Source organism: Hyaena hyaena, unplaced genomic scaffold (genome assembly GCF_003009895.1).
Source record: "Hyaena hyaena isolate Hyena2069 unplaced genomic scaffold, ASM300989v1 scaffold_8, whole genome shotgun sequence".
NCBI lineage: Eukaryota > Metazoa > Chordata > Mammalia > Carnivora > Hyaenidae > Hyaena > Hyaena hyaena.
In genome coordinates, this window is record NW_024080640.1 from 3,489,537 (window position 1) to 3,511,536 (window position 22,000).

The 22,000-nt window shown below is 42.4% G+C and overlaps 1 protein-coding gene across 2 annotated transcripts in view; it reads right to left on the reverse strand.

Annotated features, from left to right (window-relative positions):
* The window catches only part of CEP41 (centrosomal protein 41), a 45,402-nt gene extending 28,990 nt beyond the window's left edge, over nt 1-16,412 (reverse strand). The window contains exons 1-2 of one of the 2 annotated variants that reach the window (XM_039243728.1): nt 16,284-16,412; nt 2,297-2,360 (exon numbers count right to left, since the gene is read on the reverse strand). In XM_039243728.1, coding sequence (XP_039099659.1) covers nt 2,297-2,360; nt 16,284-16,316 — 97 coding nt within the window. In that variant the 5' untranslated portion in view covers nt 16,317-16,412. The remainder of the gene's footprint in view (nt 1-2,296; nt 2,361-16,283) is intronic. The other variant, XM_039243737.1, reaches the window with a different exon arrangement.
* Nucleotides 16,413-22,000: the final 5,588 nt, after the last annotated feature.

Below are 22,000 nucleotides of genomic sequence, written 5' to 3' on the forward strand. Positions count from 1 at the left end.
ATGCAACTATCATACGACCCGGGAAATGCGCCTCTGGGCATTTATCCCAGAGAAATGAAGATGTAAATTCGGACAAAAATCAAAACGTGAATGTTTAGAGCACTTTTATCTGTAATAGTCAAAAAGCTGGAAACAATCCAGATGTCCTCCAACAGATATACTGTGGCACATCCATGCCAGGGAATACTACTCAGCAATAAAAAGGTGTAAATCAATAAATGCAGCAACCTGAATGAATCCCTAGAGGATTATGCTGTGTGCAAAGCCAATTAAAAATAAAGTTGCATACTGTATGATTCCATATATATATATAGCATCCGTGAAATGTCAAAATCCTAGAAACGGAGAACAGATCAGTGGTTATCAGGGGTTAAGGAGGGGGTGAGGGTAGAAAGTGGCTATGCCTTTAAAAGGGCAACATGAGGACCCCTACAGTGATGGAAATGTTCTGTATCTAGACTCGTATATAGCAATGTCAGTGTCAGGGTTGTGATACTGCAGTATAGTTTCCACAAGATGTTACTATGGGAAACTGGGTAAACATGGAATTTCTCTGTATTATTTCTCAAAACTCCATCTGAATCCATAATTCCTTCAAAATAAAAGGTTTAGTTAGCAAAAACTCTAGTTTAAAAACCCAAGGATATAAAAGGATATAGGCAATTACTATGTATTATAAAAAGCAGACTTGAGTATCTCAAGTCCAAAAAAATTTGAAATTACTATTAAGTCAAATTTTGGTTATGAATTGAGGAGTTGAAGGTAAAGAAATAGGTTTTCCTTTCTTTCCATTTCCAGGAGGGAAAAAAAAAACCTATGAAGATACAGACAAATCTATATAACTGAAATAAACCTCAGCTCTTAAAACTTTTAATTTTAAGAAGACTCCAAAAGAAATGCATTCCTTTATAGTTGTCTTTAAAATATTAGCTGGACTCCTCAGAAAAAATAGGGCATTTTTAATCAAAGTGCTTCCTTCACAGAATAGCTTATTCCAGAAGAGTGGGTCACAGTTGCAGTTAAAGGGGAGACAGGAAGAGATGGAGGGTTGAAGGCATTTGTGGTAGAAGGAATGAGGCTGTGGGGGGGAGGGGCATGAAGCTGGGACAGCTGGCCTAGGAGACACTGGCCAGGGCTTCACACCAGATCTCCTGGGGGGCCGTCGACTTCCTCACCCTGCATTCCAATCGCAGTTCTATCTCCTTTATTGCACTTCAAGTAAATCACATAATCTCTGTGCCTCAATTTCCTCCTCCTCAAAAGCGGAGATAAAAATTTCTACGTCCCGTCAAACAGGATATTTGCAAGGATAAGTATCTGTACAGCTTGGAAATGTTTGAAAGAAAGGTCCCAAGAAATAGTATCTGCAAATGGGGCTCATTTAGAACATTCAATTGAAAGTCTATTTTATATGAGGAAACATGCATAATGGAAGACAGTAATTTTGAAGGAGACTGGTGAAAGGGAAAGACAAAATGAATGAGATTTAAACCAAGTCAGTGGATCATGTGTATTTCCTCAGGTGTCCTCAGGTTACTGATGGCAAAATTCAGCACTGCCCAAGCCGCACGGTGCCCCAATCCACCAGCAAAACCACCTTCCTAGAATGGATTTTCCATAGCAGATGTTAACGGGTTGGAAAACTAAACAACTGAGAAGCTCAAATCTCACAAGACTGCAAATCCACTAGGGACCTGGGCAGTGGTCTTCATCATGACGCTGAAAAATGTTAAGAGCCTGGAAACAAGCAGCAACGCGACTCTTAAATTTCATTTTACCTGAAGCACTAATTGAATTTTGTCTGGTATTTTGTGACTCACTCAGGTCTGTCTGCCTGCATTTGAATCTAAGCTCTCTGGCTGCAAAAGTCACAAGTCGTACTCCTCTTTCTATGTCCCATAGTCCATAACTTTGCATGTAGTTGGCATTCTGCAAGTACTGAATTGAACACATGTTCACAAATATTATCCATTACGTCTAGCTTGAAGGAATATACTTAAGTTGTTCCAAACAAGAAGTTGAACCCCTGATTTTATTCATTTAGCCTCAGCCTTGTAACTTATTGAACAATGTTTTTTTATCAGTTACTCAAATTATCATAAGCTAGTAAATGGAAATTTTTACTGATCTGGAAAAATTTTAAAAAGATTTCAGAGATAAATTCTGAGCCCAGAAGGACATGGGGCAAGAAAAGGAAAAACTTTGAGCTTTGAGTGATATTGGGCATAATAGCCTGCCTCTTGTCAATAATTATTGGATTTTTAAAAAAAGTTTTAATTTTCTAATATCTACTCACCAGTATCCAGTCTTGACTTGATATGCTGATACCTTGGGTTTTGTGGTATTCTTTTAGTCAGATACTAAAAAATAAGAGAATTCACAAGTTAATCAGGTTAATGTAAAAATAAGGTTGACAGAGGTGGGAAAGAGTCAGGTACTTAAAAAAATAGGACAGATGCTAAAATTTTATCAAATTTAATGATTTTTTTAATGTTTATTTATTTATTTTGAGAGAGAGAGAGAGAGAGAGAATCCCGGGCAGGCTCTGCACTGTCAGCCCAGAGCCCTATGTAGGGGTTGAACTCACGTATCATGAGATCGTGACCTCAGCCAAACCAAGAGTCAGATGCATAACTGGCCTGAGCCACCCAGGCTTCCCCAAACTTTATATCAAATTTAAAGAAGGAAGGAGCCCTAGAGGTCCAACTGTCAGTCTAAGACTCTTCCCCACAGCATCTTCACAGATCAGGATGGTTATCTTATTTCTGTCAAAATATTTTTTTTTCAAAATAATAATAGCACTATATAATAATCATAGCACTATATAATTAGGGGGAAAAAAACCTCTTAAAAATTATTTGACACTGAGCCAAAACTAGTCTCCATCTCAGTTTCATCCAGTCCACTATCCCAACTCTGAGCGAGGCACCCTCCTCCCCTGCCTGAACAGAAATTGGTTCAAATAACTAAAGGCAGCTCTCTGGTCCTTGTTTTACTCTTAGTATGATGAGGCTACCTCCTCTGGAACCCCTAGAGATGTTCTCCCCATTTCCCCTGAAAAGTAGCACTTGGATCCAGACCTGAGCACCGTGCCCAGATGCTGCTAGGCCAGGACCCGGTTTGGCAATGCTCCCCTGCTGCCTGCCTGGGTCTGAGGCTCCACAGGTGTCACTATGATGGCATCTGCTCTCGGGGCCGCCAAGGCTCATCACGGGCCCAGGGTAAGTTTGTGGTCAGCAAAGAATGCCTATGTCAGGTCTCCCTTGTCCTGTACTCTGGGAGGGAACTCTAAATCCAAGCACAAGATTTTCACCCTTATTAAGTTTCAGTGGCATTTGGGAAAGCCATCCAAGTGAGGGAGGGCTAGTGAATCGACATTTTAAGATCTAGCTTTCCCGGGACACCGGGGTGGCCTCAGTTGGCAAAGCCTCTGACTCTTGGTTTCACTCAGGTCATGATCTCACAGATTGTGGGCTCAAGCCGCACATCAGGCAAAGTGCTGACAGCGTGGAGCCTGCTTGGGATTCTCTCGCTCTCCCTCTCTCTGCACCTCCCCTGCTCACTTGCTCTCTCTCTCAAAATAAATAAATAAACATTAAAAAAATAAAAAGATCTAGCTTTCTTGCTCAGGCTTTTTTCTGGCGAACAGGTATGAAAATTATATGTTCAGTCACAGGTAGTTGCAGAACATGAAACTAAAACTGAGTTAATACCTTTCTGGCTTCATCTTCTGCCACTCTCACACAGGGCCCCATGCTGATGTGGCCCGAGTGTTCCCCTAATTTGCTGCACTCACTCAGGTCTCCAGGCCAAGCAAATGTCTGCCTAGAACACCTTTCCTCGACTTGTCCTTGGGCAAAACGTTCCAAAACCTTACTTCCTCTGTAAGGTGTCTAACGTGGAATTGGGCATTTCTTCTCCCAGGTTCCCACAGTACCCTGTAACACTGCTCACACCCCGAGCTTCTCTAGATTTCCTTGGAGGCAGGGATGATGACCACTCCTATCTGTGTATGCCCAGGACCTAGTACATGGTAGGTACATTTACAGATATTCAGTCAAAAAATGAATATCTAGAATGCAGAGTATATTATAGTAACTACCTGGTTTGGGACCCCAAACTTTATCATTACTTTTTGAAATTGCTTTTATGTATTTATTTTTTTAAGTAATCTCTACAACCCAGTGCAGGGCTTGAACTCATGACCCCAAGACTAAGAGTTGCGTGCTCTACCAACTGAAGAAAAAAAAGTCAGGTGAGAGCTAAAATTTAAAACCCCTATCATATGCTCTTGAAAACACAGTTAACTACAGCATGTCCTGCTGGCCAGAGTTCTGGATTTCAGAGGCCAGGAAGAATTTTGAAGAACTGGGGGCACCTATAGAGAATGATCAACTTCTAATTTTGCCAAGAAAATATATTTTATGTATTCTTTTTTTTTAAATGTTTACTTTTTTATTTTGAGAGAGCACACACGTGTGTGTGTGCAGAAGAGGAACAGAGAAAGAGGGAGAGAGAGAATCCTAAGTAGGCTCTGTGCTGTCAGCAAGGGCCCAACATGGGGCTCAATCCCATGAACCAAAATCAAAAGTCAGATGCTTCATCAACTAAGCCATCCAGATGCCCCAAGAAAGGACATTAAAAAAAAAAATTTTTTTTAACTTTATTTATTTTGAGAGAGAGAGAACAAAAAAGCATGAGTGGGGGAAGGGCAGAGACAGAAAAGAGAATCCCAAGCAGGCTCTGCACTGCCACTGTGGAGCTGATGTAGGGCTCAAACCCACAAAATCAGGAGGTCATGACCTGAGCCAAAACCAAGAGTCGGACGCTCAACTGACTGAGCCACCCAGGCGCCCTCCAAGAAAGGGCATTTTATAAAAAAAAGTGCAAAACCTCATAACAACCATCTTCCATTTCAAAACCTAAAAAATAAGAAAGGAAAAAAGAAACCCCAGAATAAAAAGATTGGTCCTTTATTGTTATTTAAAAAAAAAAAACAAAACTCATGACATTGTTTCTTGTTTTCATTTCACTCCAGGCAAGTAAAACCTTTGTCCTGAACATTTAGCATTGAGCCTCAGAGGTGTGTGTGGAACCTCTAAACTTTTTCATCCTTAGAGAAAGGCTAGAAAGCCTCTATCTCCCATCTGATCAGTAATCTGCTGTCTTTAATTTTTTTTATAGTTTATTTATTTATTTTTGAGAGAGAGAGAGAGAGAGAGAGAGAGAGAGAGAGACAGAGAGACAGAGCATGAGTGGGGGAGGGACAGAGAGAGAGAGGGAGACACAGAATACAAAACAGGCTCCGGGCTCTGAGCCGTCAGCACAGAGCTCAACGCGGGGCTTGAGCTCACGAACCGTGAGATTGTGACCTAAGTCGAAGTCGGAAGCTTAATGACTGAGCCACCCAGGTGCCCTGGTAACCTGCAGTCTTTTAGAGAAACTGCCTATAATACCAATTCCAACACCTTTCTAAAGATGAAGATGGAGAAGATTCTTAAGTGAGAGAAAGGGAATATTTAAAGACTAAAAAGGGGAACTTTAGGATAAGATCCCCCAGAAGACAATATCACTGCAAAGTAAAACACCAAGAAAGCAAACCATAAAACAGGGAAAACATGTGCCTGGTAAACTGAGTCAAGAAAAGCTAATAGTAGAATTCAGTTATCTCAGGCTAAGGGAATTTCTTTTTTCTTTTTTGTACTCTGTATTTTTATAATTTCTATATGCTATTTCCTGTTTTTACTTTTGTTTTGTTTTGTTTTCCACTAGTTTCCTAGCAAAGCGTCTTTTGAAAAACTCCAGGCTAGTCTCTGCTGAACCAAAGGGATTTGTCCATACCTAAGCCAACATAGCTAAGAAGTGAGGGTGTCTCTGGGGACCAGGTGTGGTGGCAGCAGAATGATGGGGGGTGGGGGAGAGTGTAGACAGCTGCAGTCGCTGGGCCCCTCCCGCCCCCGGTTTTCCCTTACATAGACTAATGAGAAATCCATATGCTGCAGTAGAAAAATGTAGTGTCTCTTTTCCATTTTCCCAATTTGGTCCAACTTCTCGTTCCTGGCTTTTGAGTGCCAACCACAACGTAAAACTTTGTGCTTCACTCTAAACAGACCACTGCAGATTTTATGGAACTGCCATACTTTTTTCCTTAAAATTCTTGCTTTTGGGGGTGGACTGTTTCTTGACCTAGTGACCAAGTGGCTTTTTTTTTTTTTTTCCAATTACATAAACAGGATGGAATGGTGGAAAGAGAAAGAGCTGAGAAAAGAAGCTCTTTCAAGAAGGACTATTCATTCATTTGACAAAGACTTATTGAGCACCAGCTCTTCTGTAGACATTTACTGGGTGTCCACTAGGCATGAGCCACTGTGCGGTGGACACAGAGCCCTCTAGCTCTCAGCGATCCTGAGAAGAAAGACAAGTGAACCAACAGATTCCACGCTGCATGGTGAACAAGGAGAGGAAGCATGTAAGAGAGCGGGCCACGAAATCCTGACTAAAAGAGTCAAGAACTGTGTCCTGAGCCATGACTTCCAGGCTGAAATCCGAGGGCCAAGAAAATTGGTCAAGCTAAAGGAGCAGTAGGTGGAAGCTGCAGGGTTTCTGGTAACTGGTAGACCTGGAGCATAGGGGCAATATGAGGTCAGATGAGGCTGAAGAAGCAGGGCGGGGCAATTCATAAAGGGTCTTGTGCTTGTCCCATGCTAAGGGACCTGGATTTTCCCCCCTGCAGATGATTATCCTTAAATGGGCAATTTTGCTCCCCCTGCTCCCGGGAACGACTGTCAATCTCTGAACACCTTTTAGGTGGGTGAGGCTAGGGTGGGGATGCTACTGGTATCCAGTGAGTGGAAGCCAGGGAAGCTGCGAAATATCCTACAATGACAGTCCCCCACGGCAAAGAATTAGCTGGCCCAAAATGTCTATAGTGCTAAAGTTGAGAAACCCTGGTGTAGACGATTGGAGAGTTACTGAAGAAAGTAAGAAGAAGTGATGGTATTATATTGCCATTTTAGAAAGTTCATTCTGGCAGCATTCTGGAGAACTAACAGAATCATAGTCAAGGATGGAGGCACAAAGATCAAGTAAGAGGTAGTTGTGCTAAAAAGATCCATGATGCTAAGACAGTGGCCGTAGAGATGAGGAAGAGGAGATGGCTTCAAGATGTAAAATCAGTAAGATCGAAAACTGCCATATATAACAGGGGAAGGACAGTGTTACCATTCCCCAAAAAAGGGAACTGAGGAGGAAGCATACACTGGAAAACAGGATGTTTTTCACGTTGAGGCATGTTGAGCGTGTGGTATCTGTGGGTTATCCAAAATGGAAACGGTGAGCTGGCTATTTGGGTTCTGGAGATCAGATCTGGGGCTGCAGAAATAAGGTTCGGGGATTGTCAGCATAAAGGCTGCAGGGGAAGCCATAGGAATGGACAAAATCACCATCAGAGACTGTTTGAGAGGAAAAACCTTAGCCCTTAAGGTCGGATAGAGAAAAGCACCATGTTCTTCTGGTCTCTCAGGAGGCCAGAAGAAAGGGGGTCATGAAAATTAAAGAAGAGTTTCAGGAAGAAAGGAGTGGTCAACAGTGATCAATGCTGTCAAGTCTGAGAACAAGAGGTCAAACATGAACAAGCGAGCTAGAATGAAGGTCAAGTAAGAGAATAACAAAGTAAATTTGGATTGAACAAACCAGAACCTTGTTGACGGCCCTGGTGGAGGAGGTTACAGTAAACTGACAGAAGCATAAGCAAAAACAGCAGAGGTTGTATGAGACGGGGACGGAGAAAGCAGAGGATAATAGCCAGATGGCCTTTTTTCTCCCCTTGAGAGTTGCTAAGGAATAAGTTTTTGTTGTTGATTTGTTTTGTTTTGGAAGAAAGGAGAGATTTGAGGATGTTTAGAGGCTAGATAACAGAAGTTGGAAATGAAGCAGGAAGGTATGGAAATGAATGGGAGAGTATAAGGCCCAGAGCCCAGACAGAAGGCTCAGCTCTGGATACTGGTTATGTATGGATTTAAGATAAAGATATCAGAGAGGTGATCAGGATGAAGTTCCTCGGGAGGAGGGAGGAAGCTAAGAAAGTTCATGTTTGTGATATGATCAGGGGCTCTTGGGAAGTCATCAAAAATGTCCAAGGCTCTTCAAGGGCTTACATCCCTAAAAAGGTCCAAAGATAATGTCCTCCCTGTGTGGCCATGCCTTCCCGGCTACTTCACTTCCGCCCCACTTTCAAAACCCAGCACAAACGTATCTTCCAAGGAGACTTCTCTGAAGGCCCCAGTAGGATGGACATCTCATCCCTGCCCAGACTGTCATGGCTCTTTGGACTAACCATACACCTCACTTCTGGCCCTTGGGACATAGCTCTACCTCCTAGATCTCTGCACCTGCTGTGAGGCCTTGCCGCAGTCAGGACTGCCTAATGGATGGAGAGGGCTCAGACACCTGATTAACACACAGGTTACCCACCTGGATCGAAAGTGGGTAATCTGGCTCTAGAGTCTCCACCCTTCCACACTCATTCCAGGGGTTCTGAAAATTGGATCGACTATTGGATTTTTGATAGTCCATGAGTCCTGTGAAACTACGTAAAATTTTGTGTATGTGCCTTTTTATGGGGAAGAGGTCCTTGTTTTCACCAACTCTTCAAAGAGGCTTATGATCTAAAAGGGGTTAAGAACCACAGGTATATGAAATCCTGTGCTGTATGGTGGGACATGGATAGGTAGGCTCCAGGTAGAGAACCCTGATTGTAGACTGATGGTCTAGAGTAAGCCTTGAAGACAAAGGAAGGTACCAAAAATACTGAGCTGTGAGCCATGTAATTGCAAGAGTATTCTGGCAGATTACTAACATGCAAAGTAAGACTGGGCTTTATGAATCCATGGATGTTGGAGAGGAAGGGAGAAGTATGAGAAGTCAACAGTGGAATTTTTCTCAAGGAAAATCACTAAAAAATGAGTGGCATTGTCTGAATCTCAAATCATTCAAACATGAATGAACTTTCCTGACTTGCTACCTCTCTCAAAATGGAACTCATAAGGTAGATTGTATTTCAATGGCAAGATATATAATAAGATTTACATTTAAAAGATTTTTAAAAATACCATTATACATTTTGTTCAGAATTTCCCTATTTATCTCCTATTTATCTTCTTCCATCAAAGGAAGGAAATGAATTCAATCTTGAAAAGAGCCGCATTTAAGGCAATCTTACATTTAACATAGGTCTTTTAAAGAACTTTTTTTTAATGAGAGTTTTGATCTGGCCCAATTCTTCTGATCTCAAACACTAACCTTGACCCTGTATGCACATGCAGCAGCCCCTACTCTGCTAGCAGCTACTACCTATGGCTGACTGTATTTTTCAAGATGTTTGCAACAGAATTTCCCATCTCACACTGTGATGTTGAGACTCCTCCCATGGTGGGGTGGGGCCAAAATCTCCATCCCCAGCCCCCCCCCGAATCTGGATGGGTTGGTGAATATGATGGACGTGCTGCCTTAGGACTTCTGAGGCTACATCATACAAGACGATACTGCGTCCACCTAGTTCTCTTGGAACATTTGTTCTTGGAAGTCAGCGACCATGTTGTGAGAAAGGCCAAGCCACACGAAAAAGGCCATGTGTAGTTAGTATGGCTGACAGCCCCCACTCAGGGCCTAGCCAACAGACTGTGTCAATGGCTTTGAAGAAGCCTTCAGGATAGCGCTAGCCCCAGCTTCTGTCTGCCTGCAAAACCACATGAGATCCCAGAAGTCCCTAGCTGACACTGGTCAACCTCCAGGACCTTAAGAGATCATAATAAAATGACTATTATTTTAAGCCATGAGACACGGGGTGATTAATGAGGACTCAAGCTACAGTTGGAACATATTCCAATATGTAATTGGAACACCCTCCTCTCACCCCTTCCTTTCTAGCTAAGCCTCTGGTGTGTGTTTAGGGGGACCTACAGTGGGTATCTGCACTTTACTCCTCCTCAATCCATCGCATTGCAACATGGCTACTGTCCCCACTATTCTACTATGGCTCCCGTGGCAGCTGGCCAACATCAGAGATCTCCTAATTGCTAAATATAATGGCTCCTTTTCGTTCTTTAACTCACTTAACCTTTCTGTACCATTTGACACTGTTATACAGCCCTACCGTCTTCAGTTTCCACTCCCTTGGTTTCAGTGATATCTCTCTCCCTGATTCTCCAATGACACACAGATCATTTCTGTCAGCCACTTAAACACTATGTTCCCTAAGGTTCCATCTTCTCAATCTATAGCTTCTCTGTGGGCCAAACACTTAGGTTTAATTCCATTTATATGCTTCTGATATCCGAATAGGGAACTGTGGCCTGACTTCTCCTCCCAGCTCAGCCGTATATTCATGTACTCATTCAACAAATGTTTATTGCATGCCAGGCAGTGAGACAATGCATACAAGTTTATGTTCTTGTAAGTATGCCAGAAATAAACAAGTAAATAATTACAGATTACAAATTACAAATAAAATAATTACAGATCGTGATCTACTGGGTGAAGATAGCATATTGAACACATGCATTTAATTTCACTTCCTTCCAAAACCTCAATTTTGTCTTCTATTTTAAGGACATAAATCTCAAAAAACCAGAGAGTGGGAGAAGTGACAGCAATAGATTTTTGAAGTCTAGAAAGCAGATCAACATAGAAAGAGTTGACTTGACTGATTCAAGAAAGTCAAAGGGAAGGCCAAGAACAATCCTTAAAAGGCTTAGGAAGCGACAGCTCCAGGCACCTCCAGAAGTGGGGAGTAAAAGGAGTGGCTGAAATAAGGAAGATTGTTTGAAGGCTGATTGAAAAACAACTGAATCTCCAAATCCCTATCCCCTGTGTGCTGAGTGACCTCCCTTCCCTCACCATGGCAGATCGCTATAGATTTATTCCCTGAAAATCGCTATAGATTTTCTGGACTGGAAGGTATCCAGACAGAGAAAGGCAGAGATATTACTGAAAATAGGGGCATTAAGTGAATGATGCATACTAATGTTGAAATTTTGCTCCTAGCTCTAATTCCTCCAGGAATTCCGTTAGGCCTTTACTCCCAGGAGAGTGGAAGAATTCTCTGAGCAAAATAACCCAGCCTAAGAGGAAAGAGCTGAACCTACAAATTTGGGAGGATAGTCCCCCAAATCATGGCCCAGTGAGATCCTCCAGTAGTTAGGCTCACCATCAGCAAGTCCCTCTCAAAAATACATATTCAAATCACCTGTTTAAGTTTCCTTCTCAAAAACATAAATTAATAATTTAGGATTAAAAGAAGCCTGAGAACATTGCTATGAAGTGACTTGTGTCCCCCCAAAATTCATAGCGATGTTCTCAGGCTTCTTTTAATCCTAAATTATAAATTTATGTTTTGCGGTTATATTGAAGCGCTAATCCCCAATGTAACAGTATTTGGATACAGGGCCTTTAGGAGGTACTTAAGGTTAAATGAGGTCATAAGGGTGGGGCACAAGTGTAATAGGATTAGTGTCCTTATAAACAACTATACCAAAGAGCTCTCTTCCCTCTGCACAAGGGCACACAGAAAGGAATCTAGTGAACACATAGTGAGAAGGCAGTCATCTTACAAGGCAGGAGAGACCTCTCACCAGAAACTAAACTGGACAGCACCTTGATCCTGACTTTCCCAGTACTCCAAAACTGCCAGAAATAAATTTCTGATCTTTAAGCAACCCAGTCTGTGACATTTTGTTATGGTGGCCTGAGTTGATTAATATAAACATGTCCAACAAAACAAGAAGAAAAATTGTTATAGGGAGGAAATACACTATGCAGGGAAAAAAACAGTTCAAAAAACTATCCTTAGAGAAATGAAAACATACAACCACACAAAAACTTGTACATGAATATTCATAGTAACATCATTCATAATAGCTCCAAAGTAAAAACAACCCAAATGTCTATCAAAAAGAACAAATAAAAGAAGTATGTCTATGCAAAGGACTATTATCCTGTAATAAAAAGGAATGAAGTACTAATAAATGATATAACATAGATGAACCATTAAAACATTATGCTAAGTGAAAGAAACCAGTCACAAAAGACCACATTTTGCATGACTCCGTTTATATGAAATGTAGACAATAGGCAAATCTACACAGAGCAGACTATTGATTGTCAAGACTGGATGGGGAAGACAATGGGAAAATTGGAGAGAGATAGCTAAAGGTTACAGGATTTCTTTTTGGTGAAATGAAAATGTTCTGATCAGTGATGATTGCACAACTCTGTAAATATATTAAAAACACTGAATTGTATACTTTAAATAGGTGAATTATATCTCTGTTATATATAATGCTGTTATTAAAAAAATTAAAATTTAGCCAGTAAAAAAAAAAAAAAACCACACACACACAAAAAACTTTTGCTCTACAACCATACCGAGTACTTATGTAAGAGTTAAAAGAAAATACAGTTGAGCTATATTTGTCTGACATAGAAAGAGACCCAAGACTTATTGTTAAGTGCAAAAAGCAAGAGAATATATAAAATTCTCTCTATATATACATACAAGTGTGTATACACACACACACAAACATAAATGCAGAGCGAAAGTTTTGGAAAAGATGACCAGAAAAAATTATAAATAGTGATGTAAGAAAAATTGCCTACATATTTCCAAAACTTTATAAATAGTACATAATAAAATAAAGGCAGATAGAAACTCCAGGAAAAACAAAAAGTGGTAAGAAAGAAAATGTAACTGAATGATCACTGCTTTGGCAATAGTCAACATTTACACAGTTAACTAAAACACACACAAACAAAAAAACAGTAAAAAAATCCAATTAGAAATTAGGCAAAAGACAAAAAGATATTTTGTTGAAGATATATAAATAGGAAATAAGCACTTGAAAAAATATACGATGTTCAACCTCAGTATCCATTGGGGAAATGCAAATTGAGACCATTATGAGATGTCATAGTGCAACTATTAAAACAACTAAAATAAAAAATATTGACAATACGAGATATTGCCAAGAATGTGCAAAAACTGAATCTGTCATACACTAGTGACGAGGATGTAAAATGGTACAGTCACTCTGGAAAATAGTTTCTAAAAAACTAAATATGGGGTGCTTGGGTGGCTCAGTCAGTTAAGTGTCCAACTTTGGCTCAGGTCATGATCTCACGGTTCATGGGTTCGAGCCCCGTGTCGGGCTCTGTGCTGACAGTTAGCTCAGAGCCTGGAGCCCGTTTCGGATTCTGTTGTCTCCCTCTCTCTCTGACCCTCCCCTGCTCATGCTGCCTCTCTCTCTCTCAGAAATAAATAAAACATTAAAAAAATTTTTTTTAAATAATAAAAAACTAAATATATGCTCACATGCAACCCAGCAACTACACTCTCAGGCCTGTATCGCAGAGAAATGAAAATTAACATCCATACAAACAGCTATACCCAAAAGTTCGTATCTTTATTTATAATAGCCTCAAAATGAAAACAACCAAAATATCCTACAATAATTGAATGGTTTAACAAACTGTTACATATCCATGCCCCAGAATACTAATCAGCAATAAAAAGGAACAAACTATTGCTATAAGCAACAACTTGGATGTGTCTTAAGGACATTACTCCGAGTGAAAAAAGCCAATCTCAAAAGGTCACATGTCGTATGATTCCATTTATGTAACATTTTCAAATAACAAAATTACAGAAATGGAGAACACATTAGTGATTGCCAGCAGGTAGGATGATGAGGGGGAAGAGAGTGGATGGGACTAGGAAGGGATAGTATGAGGGAGATACTTGCGGTGATAGAATAGTTCTGTATTTTAATTACAAATATAAACCCATGCAAATCTTGATTATATTAAATCTATACAAGTGAAAAAATAGCCTAGCTTAGAACTATACACATATTATATAAATGTCAATTTTATGGCTTTGATACTATACTTACATAAAATATAATCAGTGGGAGAAACTGGGTAAAAATACATGGGACTGTACTGTTTTTGCAACTTCCTATGAATCTATAGTTATCTCAAAATAAAAAGGTTTTACAGATTTATGTATTTATTTATTTATTTTAAATATTCTATTTATTTCTGAGACAGACGGACAGACAGCATGAGCAGGGGAGCGTCAGAGAGAGGGGGAGACACAGAATCCGAAACAGGTTAGAAGACCACAATGCAATGTTTTCAAAACGCTGATGGTCTCCAACCAAGAATTCTATACTCAACAAATCTTGCAGGCAAATAAATGTGAAGGTAGAATAACAACATTTTCAGACATGCCTAACATTTTAGACTAAATAAAAAATATTTGTTCCTCATGCACTTTTTTTCAAGAAACTACTGGAAATCGTGCTCCACTAAAACAAGGAAGTTGAACATCTGCTAGCACACAAATGTATGACCGCACCGGGCATCCCTGCTTCTCTCCCTCTGATCTCATTAATGGCATCAGCACTGATGAGTAGCCCAAGCTAGGAAACCAAGTCATCCAGTCCACTCTCATCTACCAAAGCTAATCATGAAGACTTAATGACTTAATTCTCTAAATAATTCTCATTTCTGTCCCTAGTTCGATGACCTTAAGTCTGTATCACAAATACCACCTAACCAATCTGTGTCTCTCCAGTCCTGCCTGCCTCAAATCCTTTCTCCACAAAGCAGCTATAGCCATCTGCCTAAAAATGCAAATCTGACCACATCATTCAGTTACTTACAACTTCTCAAAAGTTTCTCAAATTTAGGGGTGCTGGGTGGCTCAGTCAGTTAAGCTTCTGACTTCAGCTCAGGTCACGATCTCATGGTTCATGAGTTCAAAGCCCTGCGTCTGGCTCTGTGCTGACAGCTCAGAGCCTGAAGCCTGCTTCAGATTCTGTGTCTCCCTCTCTCTCTCTGCTCCTCCCCCACTTGTGCTCTCTCTCCCTCTCTCAGAAATGAGTAGACATTACAAAAAAATTTTTTTTTAACTTTTTAATGTTTTATTTATTTCTGAGAGAGAGAAAGAGAGAGACAGCGTGAGCAGGGGAGGGTCAGGGAGAGAGGGAGACACAGAATCTGAAACAGGCTCCAGGCTCTGAGCTGTCAGCAGAGAGCGCAACGCCCAGCTGGAACCCACGAACTCTGAAATCATGACCTGAGCCGAAGTCAGACGCTTAACCGACTGGGCCACCCAGGCACCCCTAAAAAAATTTTTTTTTAAAAAGCTTCTCGAATTCAGACTAGCAAGCAAGATAAATATGTGGCAAACTGCCACTCTCCCCACCTACCTCCCTCACCTCCACGGTAGGATTATATTTGATCCCGGCATTCTCCTGCGGAGTCTAAACTTAACCTTACAACTTTCTCAACATAGCCCATAGACATCCACCATGAAATGAAGTTGCAACTCCTGTTCAGTATAAAGGCCAAGTGCTTTAGCAAGGACAGAGGACCCTTCCAGAATTTACTCCTGCTTCCCTAGAGGGAACTGTCCACTCCCCCGTTTCATACCTCCTTATCTCTGCTTATGCAGTTCTCTATTTGAGACGCTTCCTCATGTAGCTCATCACCTTGCCATTTCAGGCCATTTCCAGGACCTTCTCTCACTTCCTTAAGTGAGTCCAGTCTTTCCTCTGTGCTCTATTTACTTGTTCCCAACCCACACTGTACTCAAATTCTAGACTGAACTTATTAAAGGACAAATGCCTTGTCTTATTCTCCGTACTTCTGGCACCTACTGCAATGTAGGAGTCCAATAAACATTTGTTGACTTCAATGAGCACAAGTGCATCCTGGCACTCGGGGTGAAACAGACAAGAAAATAAAAGGTCCTATCGGGAAGAAGGTAAACTAACGTCATATTTTGCTTCCTTTACAAATGGCTTGATCAACTTGTTCCTGGTCTTCCTGTAGCCCCAGAATCAGAAATGATGGCTCCTTTTGATTTTGCTCCTTTAGGGTTCAGAGTTCACTTGTATGTTCGTTATACCGTAGAACTGCCACACCTAGACTGTAAGCCCTTTGAGGGAAGGGACTGTTGTCTTCGTGCACTTCTCTCCTCTGGGTGTCAAATGGCAAGGTACTACGAACGGACGGGAGGGTGGTCTCTCACCACCCGGTCACCGACTTGGCTCGGAATCCCCCAGGCCCGCCCCGCCTCCCTCCGCTCTCCAGACCCCTCCTCACGCCGCCGCTTCCCGCCTTCCGGCCGGCGGAAGTCGCTAGCCGCTCTTCCCTGCCCACGTGGAGCCTTTCCGGTGCTCCCGCCCCCTCCGGCTCTCCGATCGAGACCTGGCCCTCACCTCAGGATTCCCAATGTGCCTCCGGACAGACATATCTGCTCCAACCGACCACGCTGGGATTCTAGCCTCGCCGGTAGCCTCTAACCCTAACTTCCTACCCCCACAACCTCTTTCGGCCGCCTCCTTACAACCTCGACTCCGATTGGCCTCCCTGCCCCGGCTAGCCAATGGACGCTCTGTTTACTCTCTCCTTGCGGGGTCAAGGGGGAAGCGAGACGCCGCTCAATGGTTGCCAGGGGCAACGGCGGGACGCCGGCTGCTGAGGCCTTTTGTGCTCTCGGCTAAGCCCCGCCGGCTGCTGCCTGTGCGCGGGAAGAGGGGCGTGGGGGAGGGGCAGGCTGGCGCCTGCGCGTGAGCGGCAACGCGGAGCCCGCGGTGGGGGGGAGATCAGGAGTTGGTGGAGGGTGTTTTGAGGGGGAAACAAGGAGCTAATGTGCAAGCACATACATGACACGGCACGCTCCCCTCCTAAGGCCATCTTAAGCGAACATCTGGGCTACTTCTACAATAGGTAAAAGACATGAGACAGGGTTGTTCCCGCAGGAATGGGAATCTGGGGTTTATTATTTTCAGGTTAAGTTAATATGCAAATTCTGCAAAAGATCATGCGTAAATACAGTAATTATTGTTGCTTTAAAAGCTTTTTAGCTAGCTAGAGAATGGCAGCCTTAATTGCAAAGCGCACACACCATTCTGTGATTCATCAGTCACTTAACAAATATTTAATAAGCACCTTATGAGAAAAGCTGCAGTAGGTTTTGTGGAGGATGGGAGGATGACTAAGAACCAATCCCGTTGTCATGGAAACCATTGTGACTCCTGCCATCAGCTGCCACCTGTTCTTATTCCAGATCTGAAAATTAAGTCCCAGCACCTTTACAAAACAATCACACACACAGTTTGACTTTGGCTCCGAAATGTCCCACCAAATCCATCAAAATTACTATTTACTTTTACATGGGAGAACAACACAATAACCCTTTGTCCCTTGCTCCAAGTTGGTTTTCCAGGAATGGAGAAGGGTTACTCTGAACTGTTCATGTTCACTGGCCCTCTCTGCTTGTGAATAATAGCATGCAGCTGAGGTCGTTCAGGCTCCGTGCAGATGACCCACTCAGCGACATGGCCTCACGTGCCCTTGTCCTCTCAGACACTTCAGCATCGCACCCTTAGGGACGCACCTTAAATCGTGTAATCACTTCTAGCTGCTTGACCTCCAGGATCTTAAGCTGGCCACAGCTGTCTCTTGCCCATTCATGCCTACTGAGTTCGTCTGAACGTCCCCAGTGTTCTCCAGTCCTTTAACCCCTCTAAAATTCCCAGTTTTTCACCCCTCCACTAGAATAAGGAAGACTTTAGAGGCTGCAAAAAAAAAAAAAAAAAAAAAAAGGGAAGAGGACAGTAGGGAGGAGGATATCTTACTATGCAGAGGCTTCTGGACACATCGCTACTTAGAATGAATGTTTACCGGTGCCGTGTGGAGGCGTGGTAATGATGGAGATTATAGGTAGGATAAAGAGAAGAAAGGGAAGAGAGTGATAATAAGGGACTAAACTAAAAGGTGGTGAGAAAGAGAGGAAAAGAGTTTTAAGGACTTTTGCAGGTCAAACGAACAGCTATTATATACGTGGGAAGTAATGAATGCAAAGAATAGGAAGGCATCAAGGATGGCTATAATTTTTCCAACTTAGGGGACTGAGGAGATGAGTGATAATGCATTAATCAAGTTAAAGAGCAATGGAGGTGAGTAAATCAAAAGAACAGAACAGTCTTTTGGAGTTGGAAGCTCACCTTCCCGTTCTTCATTGTTTGGGCTCACTACTCTGTATGGTCATTTCCCTTTTTTCCCAGAGGGTATGGGAATATAAGGTTTATTTGCCTTAGTACTCATTTTGGTTGTCAAATCTGGGCTGCCGATAAAGCCTGCAGAAAGATTATAGAATGTGTGGTCTTAGGTCCAGCCATCAGAGGTGCCGACTGTGTGTTTAGGGTGAGGGTTTAGGATTTTGTAATTAAAAAAAAACATTTTTGAATGTTTCTTCATTTTTGAGAGAGAGAGAGAGAGAGGTGAGAGAATGAGAGGCAAGGAGGGGCAGAGAGAGGGAGACAGAATCTGAAGCAGGCTCCAGGCTCTAATCTGTCAGCACAGAGCCCAATGTGAGGCTTGAACTCATGAACTGCAATATCATGGCCTGAGCTGAAGTCAGACACTCAGCCAACTAAGCCTCCCAGGCGCCCCTAGGATTTTGCAATTTAAATACCTGTTCTCCCACTCCTACTCTGTGATCCTGATGCAGGGATTCTCTGGACCACACCTTGAGAGGCTCAGCTGTAGAAGAACGTATTTTGCCTCAGTGGAATCCTTAGAAAGCTTAAAACTCTAAACCAAAAAGCAATTAACATTATAAATTTCCTTTTTGGATTCCTTTTGGATACAGAACAAAACTGCATCATAATTAAACAAGGTACTTACTGCTAATATGAAAAATAGGTAAATGTCAAAACAAGATCATAGAAGAAAAGCATTTAATAAACATATGAAGAAATATCCAGCTAATAATGAAACAAATACAAAACCGTGCAGCTAGACCTCATTTTTCAACTAACAAATGGGCAAAAGTTTGTGTTTTCTCTTTTTTCCGACAATAATGCTCAGTGCTGGCTAATGTTTCAAGAAACAAGCTTGCTCATAACGTTGTTAGTGTGACTATAAAGAAGTGTGACCACTTTTTAAAAAATCTTTTTAATGTTTGCTTTTGAGAGACAGAGCTTGAGTGGGGGAGGAGCAGAGAGAGTGGGGGAGGAGCAGAGAGAGAGGGAGACACAGAATCTGCAGGAGGATCCAGGCTTGGAGCTGTCAGCACAAAGCCTGATGTGGGGCTCGAACTCACCACTGTGAGATCATGACCTGAGCCGAAGTCGGACGCTCAACCAACTGAGCCCCCCAGGCACCCTGAAGTGTGACCATTTTGAAGAGTAACTTGAGAGTGGGTATCAAGAAGCCCTCAAATCTTAATATTCTAAGAATTTCTTCCAAGAAAATAGATACTCAAAGATTATACCCACACATGGATATTTCTTCATATGTTTATTAAATGCTTTTCTTCTATGAATTATCTTATTTTAACATTTACCTATTTTTCATATTAGCAGTAATATGTTCACTGGAATCTTATTTAAAATGATGAAAATTGAAACAATTGATCGTCAGTTAAAAAAGGATTAAAATAAGTGGTGGCATGTCCATGAAAAGTAATATTATGGAACCATTAAAAAGTATATTTCAAGGAATTAATAAGCCATTGGACAACTGTTCCTGACATAGTAAAAAAGAAGAGCTAGAAACAGTTTTTTACTTACGATAATCCTGATTGGTGTGGAGAATCATAGAGGTAGCCACAGGAAAAAAAAACTGAAAAAAAAATTTGATGTAAGTCATCTCTGGATTATGGAATGGGGATTTTGAAAATTCTTTATACTTCTGTGTATTTTGCAGATGACTGCAAAAAAAAAAAAAGATGATTTTCTTCAGTGACTATGAATTACTGGCATACTTTAATAAAAGCCTTCTCCTTCTAAGAAACAAAAAGCCTGATTCTGGTTTCAGCCAGAAAATGGTCTATGGCCTTTGTCTGGGCCTACTTAGACCCGAGCCGAATTCTGCGTAATTCTGCTTTCTGAAGTACTGCTGCTCTGCCGTTCTTGGCAGTAAAAGACCTTCCAGGCACTTGAGTAAGATCCTTGCAATCAGAGTCCTGATTGCTAAGAGGTTGAAGCTTTGTTTGTAAGAGAAGTTCTGATTCTTTTCTTTAAAAGTTCCTACTCCCACTGATTAATCTTATTTTTCATGAAGTTAGAAGTGCTCTTGTGAACTCCCATTTGTTTGATGTCTTCTTTTTTAACCCTGTAGGTGTTCCGAAAAGCTTTTAGTCTCTACAGAGTTTGGGGGGAGCCCCAGACACGCTAAGTGTGGCTGAAGAGTAGTTCACGTTTTAGATGCCGCTGTGCTTGATCAAAGCACTCTTCCCCTCAGCCTCCCTTCCTGCGGAACTACATGGCCGTTTAGGCTTTGTCGCCTGATTCTTTCCTGAGCCTAAAACCCTTTGGACCCATCTTCAGCCTGACTCCATGGAGCCTGAATCCAGCCTCATGCCATCCAACTAGCTCTCCATCCCCCACGCCCTCGGCGCTCGGCCTCGTTTGCTGGTCAGAGCCCACTGTGCTCCCCTCAGACGTGTCCCTTGTGACATTGCTTCTCAGATATGGGCCTTAGCTCCCCTCCTTGGCTTCATGTACCTTGATTCCCTAAATATCGGGCTTCTACGTGCTTAAGGAAATAGTTCTGCCCAATCCAGCCCACTCCCGGGCTTCTTTCCCTCCCCTCAAGAAATGTATCTGCAACCCGTGGCAATGAACCCACAGATCCATAGGCCCCGCCCTATGGCAAAGTCCTTGAAGTTCTGGTAACAGTTTAGTGTCACTCTGCCTGGTGGTAGAATGTACCCAGGAGAGTGGCACACCAGCCTCTGAGTTGGAGGGCTGACCCTTGCCCATGTTCAGCTTAGGCCAGAGTTGAAGTGCTTGGCCTGGTCATCCCTGCAGCCCCTGCCCAGGGGAGTCATACCCACCTCCCAGGATTCCTTTGGGACCACCCCTGGCTACGCTGCTTTCTGGTGAAACAAAAGCTTGGCATCCTGTCTCCTTACATAATGGGGTTGGCGTTCCCGCACATGCAGTTCTGTAGCCCCTCCTGAGAGGCTCATAGGCTGCCTAGCTGTGGTAGAAAAGATATATGCTGTCCCTTCCCAGGGAGAGCCAAGACGTCTGTTACCCACTGTGATCCCATCCCAGGGCATTCAGCTGTCACACGCCATGTTCTGCTTCTGTCTTGGGATTTACATAGAATGAGTCCCTGCCAAAGATCCGGGTCCAAGAGGACCCAGAAGAGCCAACCTGCATCTCAGAATGGTCCGCCCCTGGAGGAGGAGCCAGTGCTGCAGGGCACCTGTGTCACCCTGGGCACAAGGGACAGCTAGAGCCCCTATGCCCTGTGAAAAGGTCAGTGAATGTGGATCAAGCATGTCGCATATTCACATTTTTTCAGGATAATCTAGAAACCTACTTTTTCTTTTTTTTTTTAAAGAGCTTTCTTCTCAGACTTTTAATGTTTTTATTTATTTCTGAGAGAGAGAGAGAGAGAGAGAGAGAGTGTGAGCAGGGGAGGGTCAGAGAGAGAGGGAGACACAGAATCTGAAGCAGGCTCCAGGCTCTGAGCTAGCCGTCAGCACAGAGCCCGACGTGGGGCTCAAACCCATGGACTGTGTGATTCCTGAGCCGAAGTTGGATGCTTAACCAACTAAGCCACCCAGGCACCCCTAGAAACCTAGGTTTTCATGTGAAATCTGTACATGCTGCCCCTGTGCTAGATTCTGCAAATATAATTCCTATTCTTCATGGTTTTTAAATAATCAAGATCGTACCCACGGTAAAAACAATTACCGGGAGTTCTGCTTTTATTTACACTGTAGAAAGCTTCTGGGAACATCACTTCTTTCCTATCAGTAAGAGAGAATGAGTAATCTACAAAATCATACATTTCCTTGAATGTATGAGCTGAGATCCCAAGGCTGTCACATAACCAAATTCCAAAAAGTGACAGGCCCTACTGAGGAGAAAGGGGACACACAAATTGTTTCTCATTTGGCAGAGCACTGGAG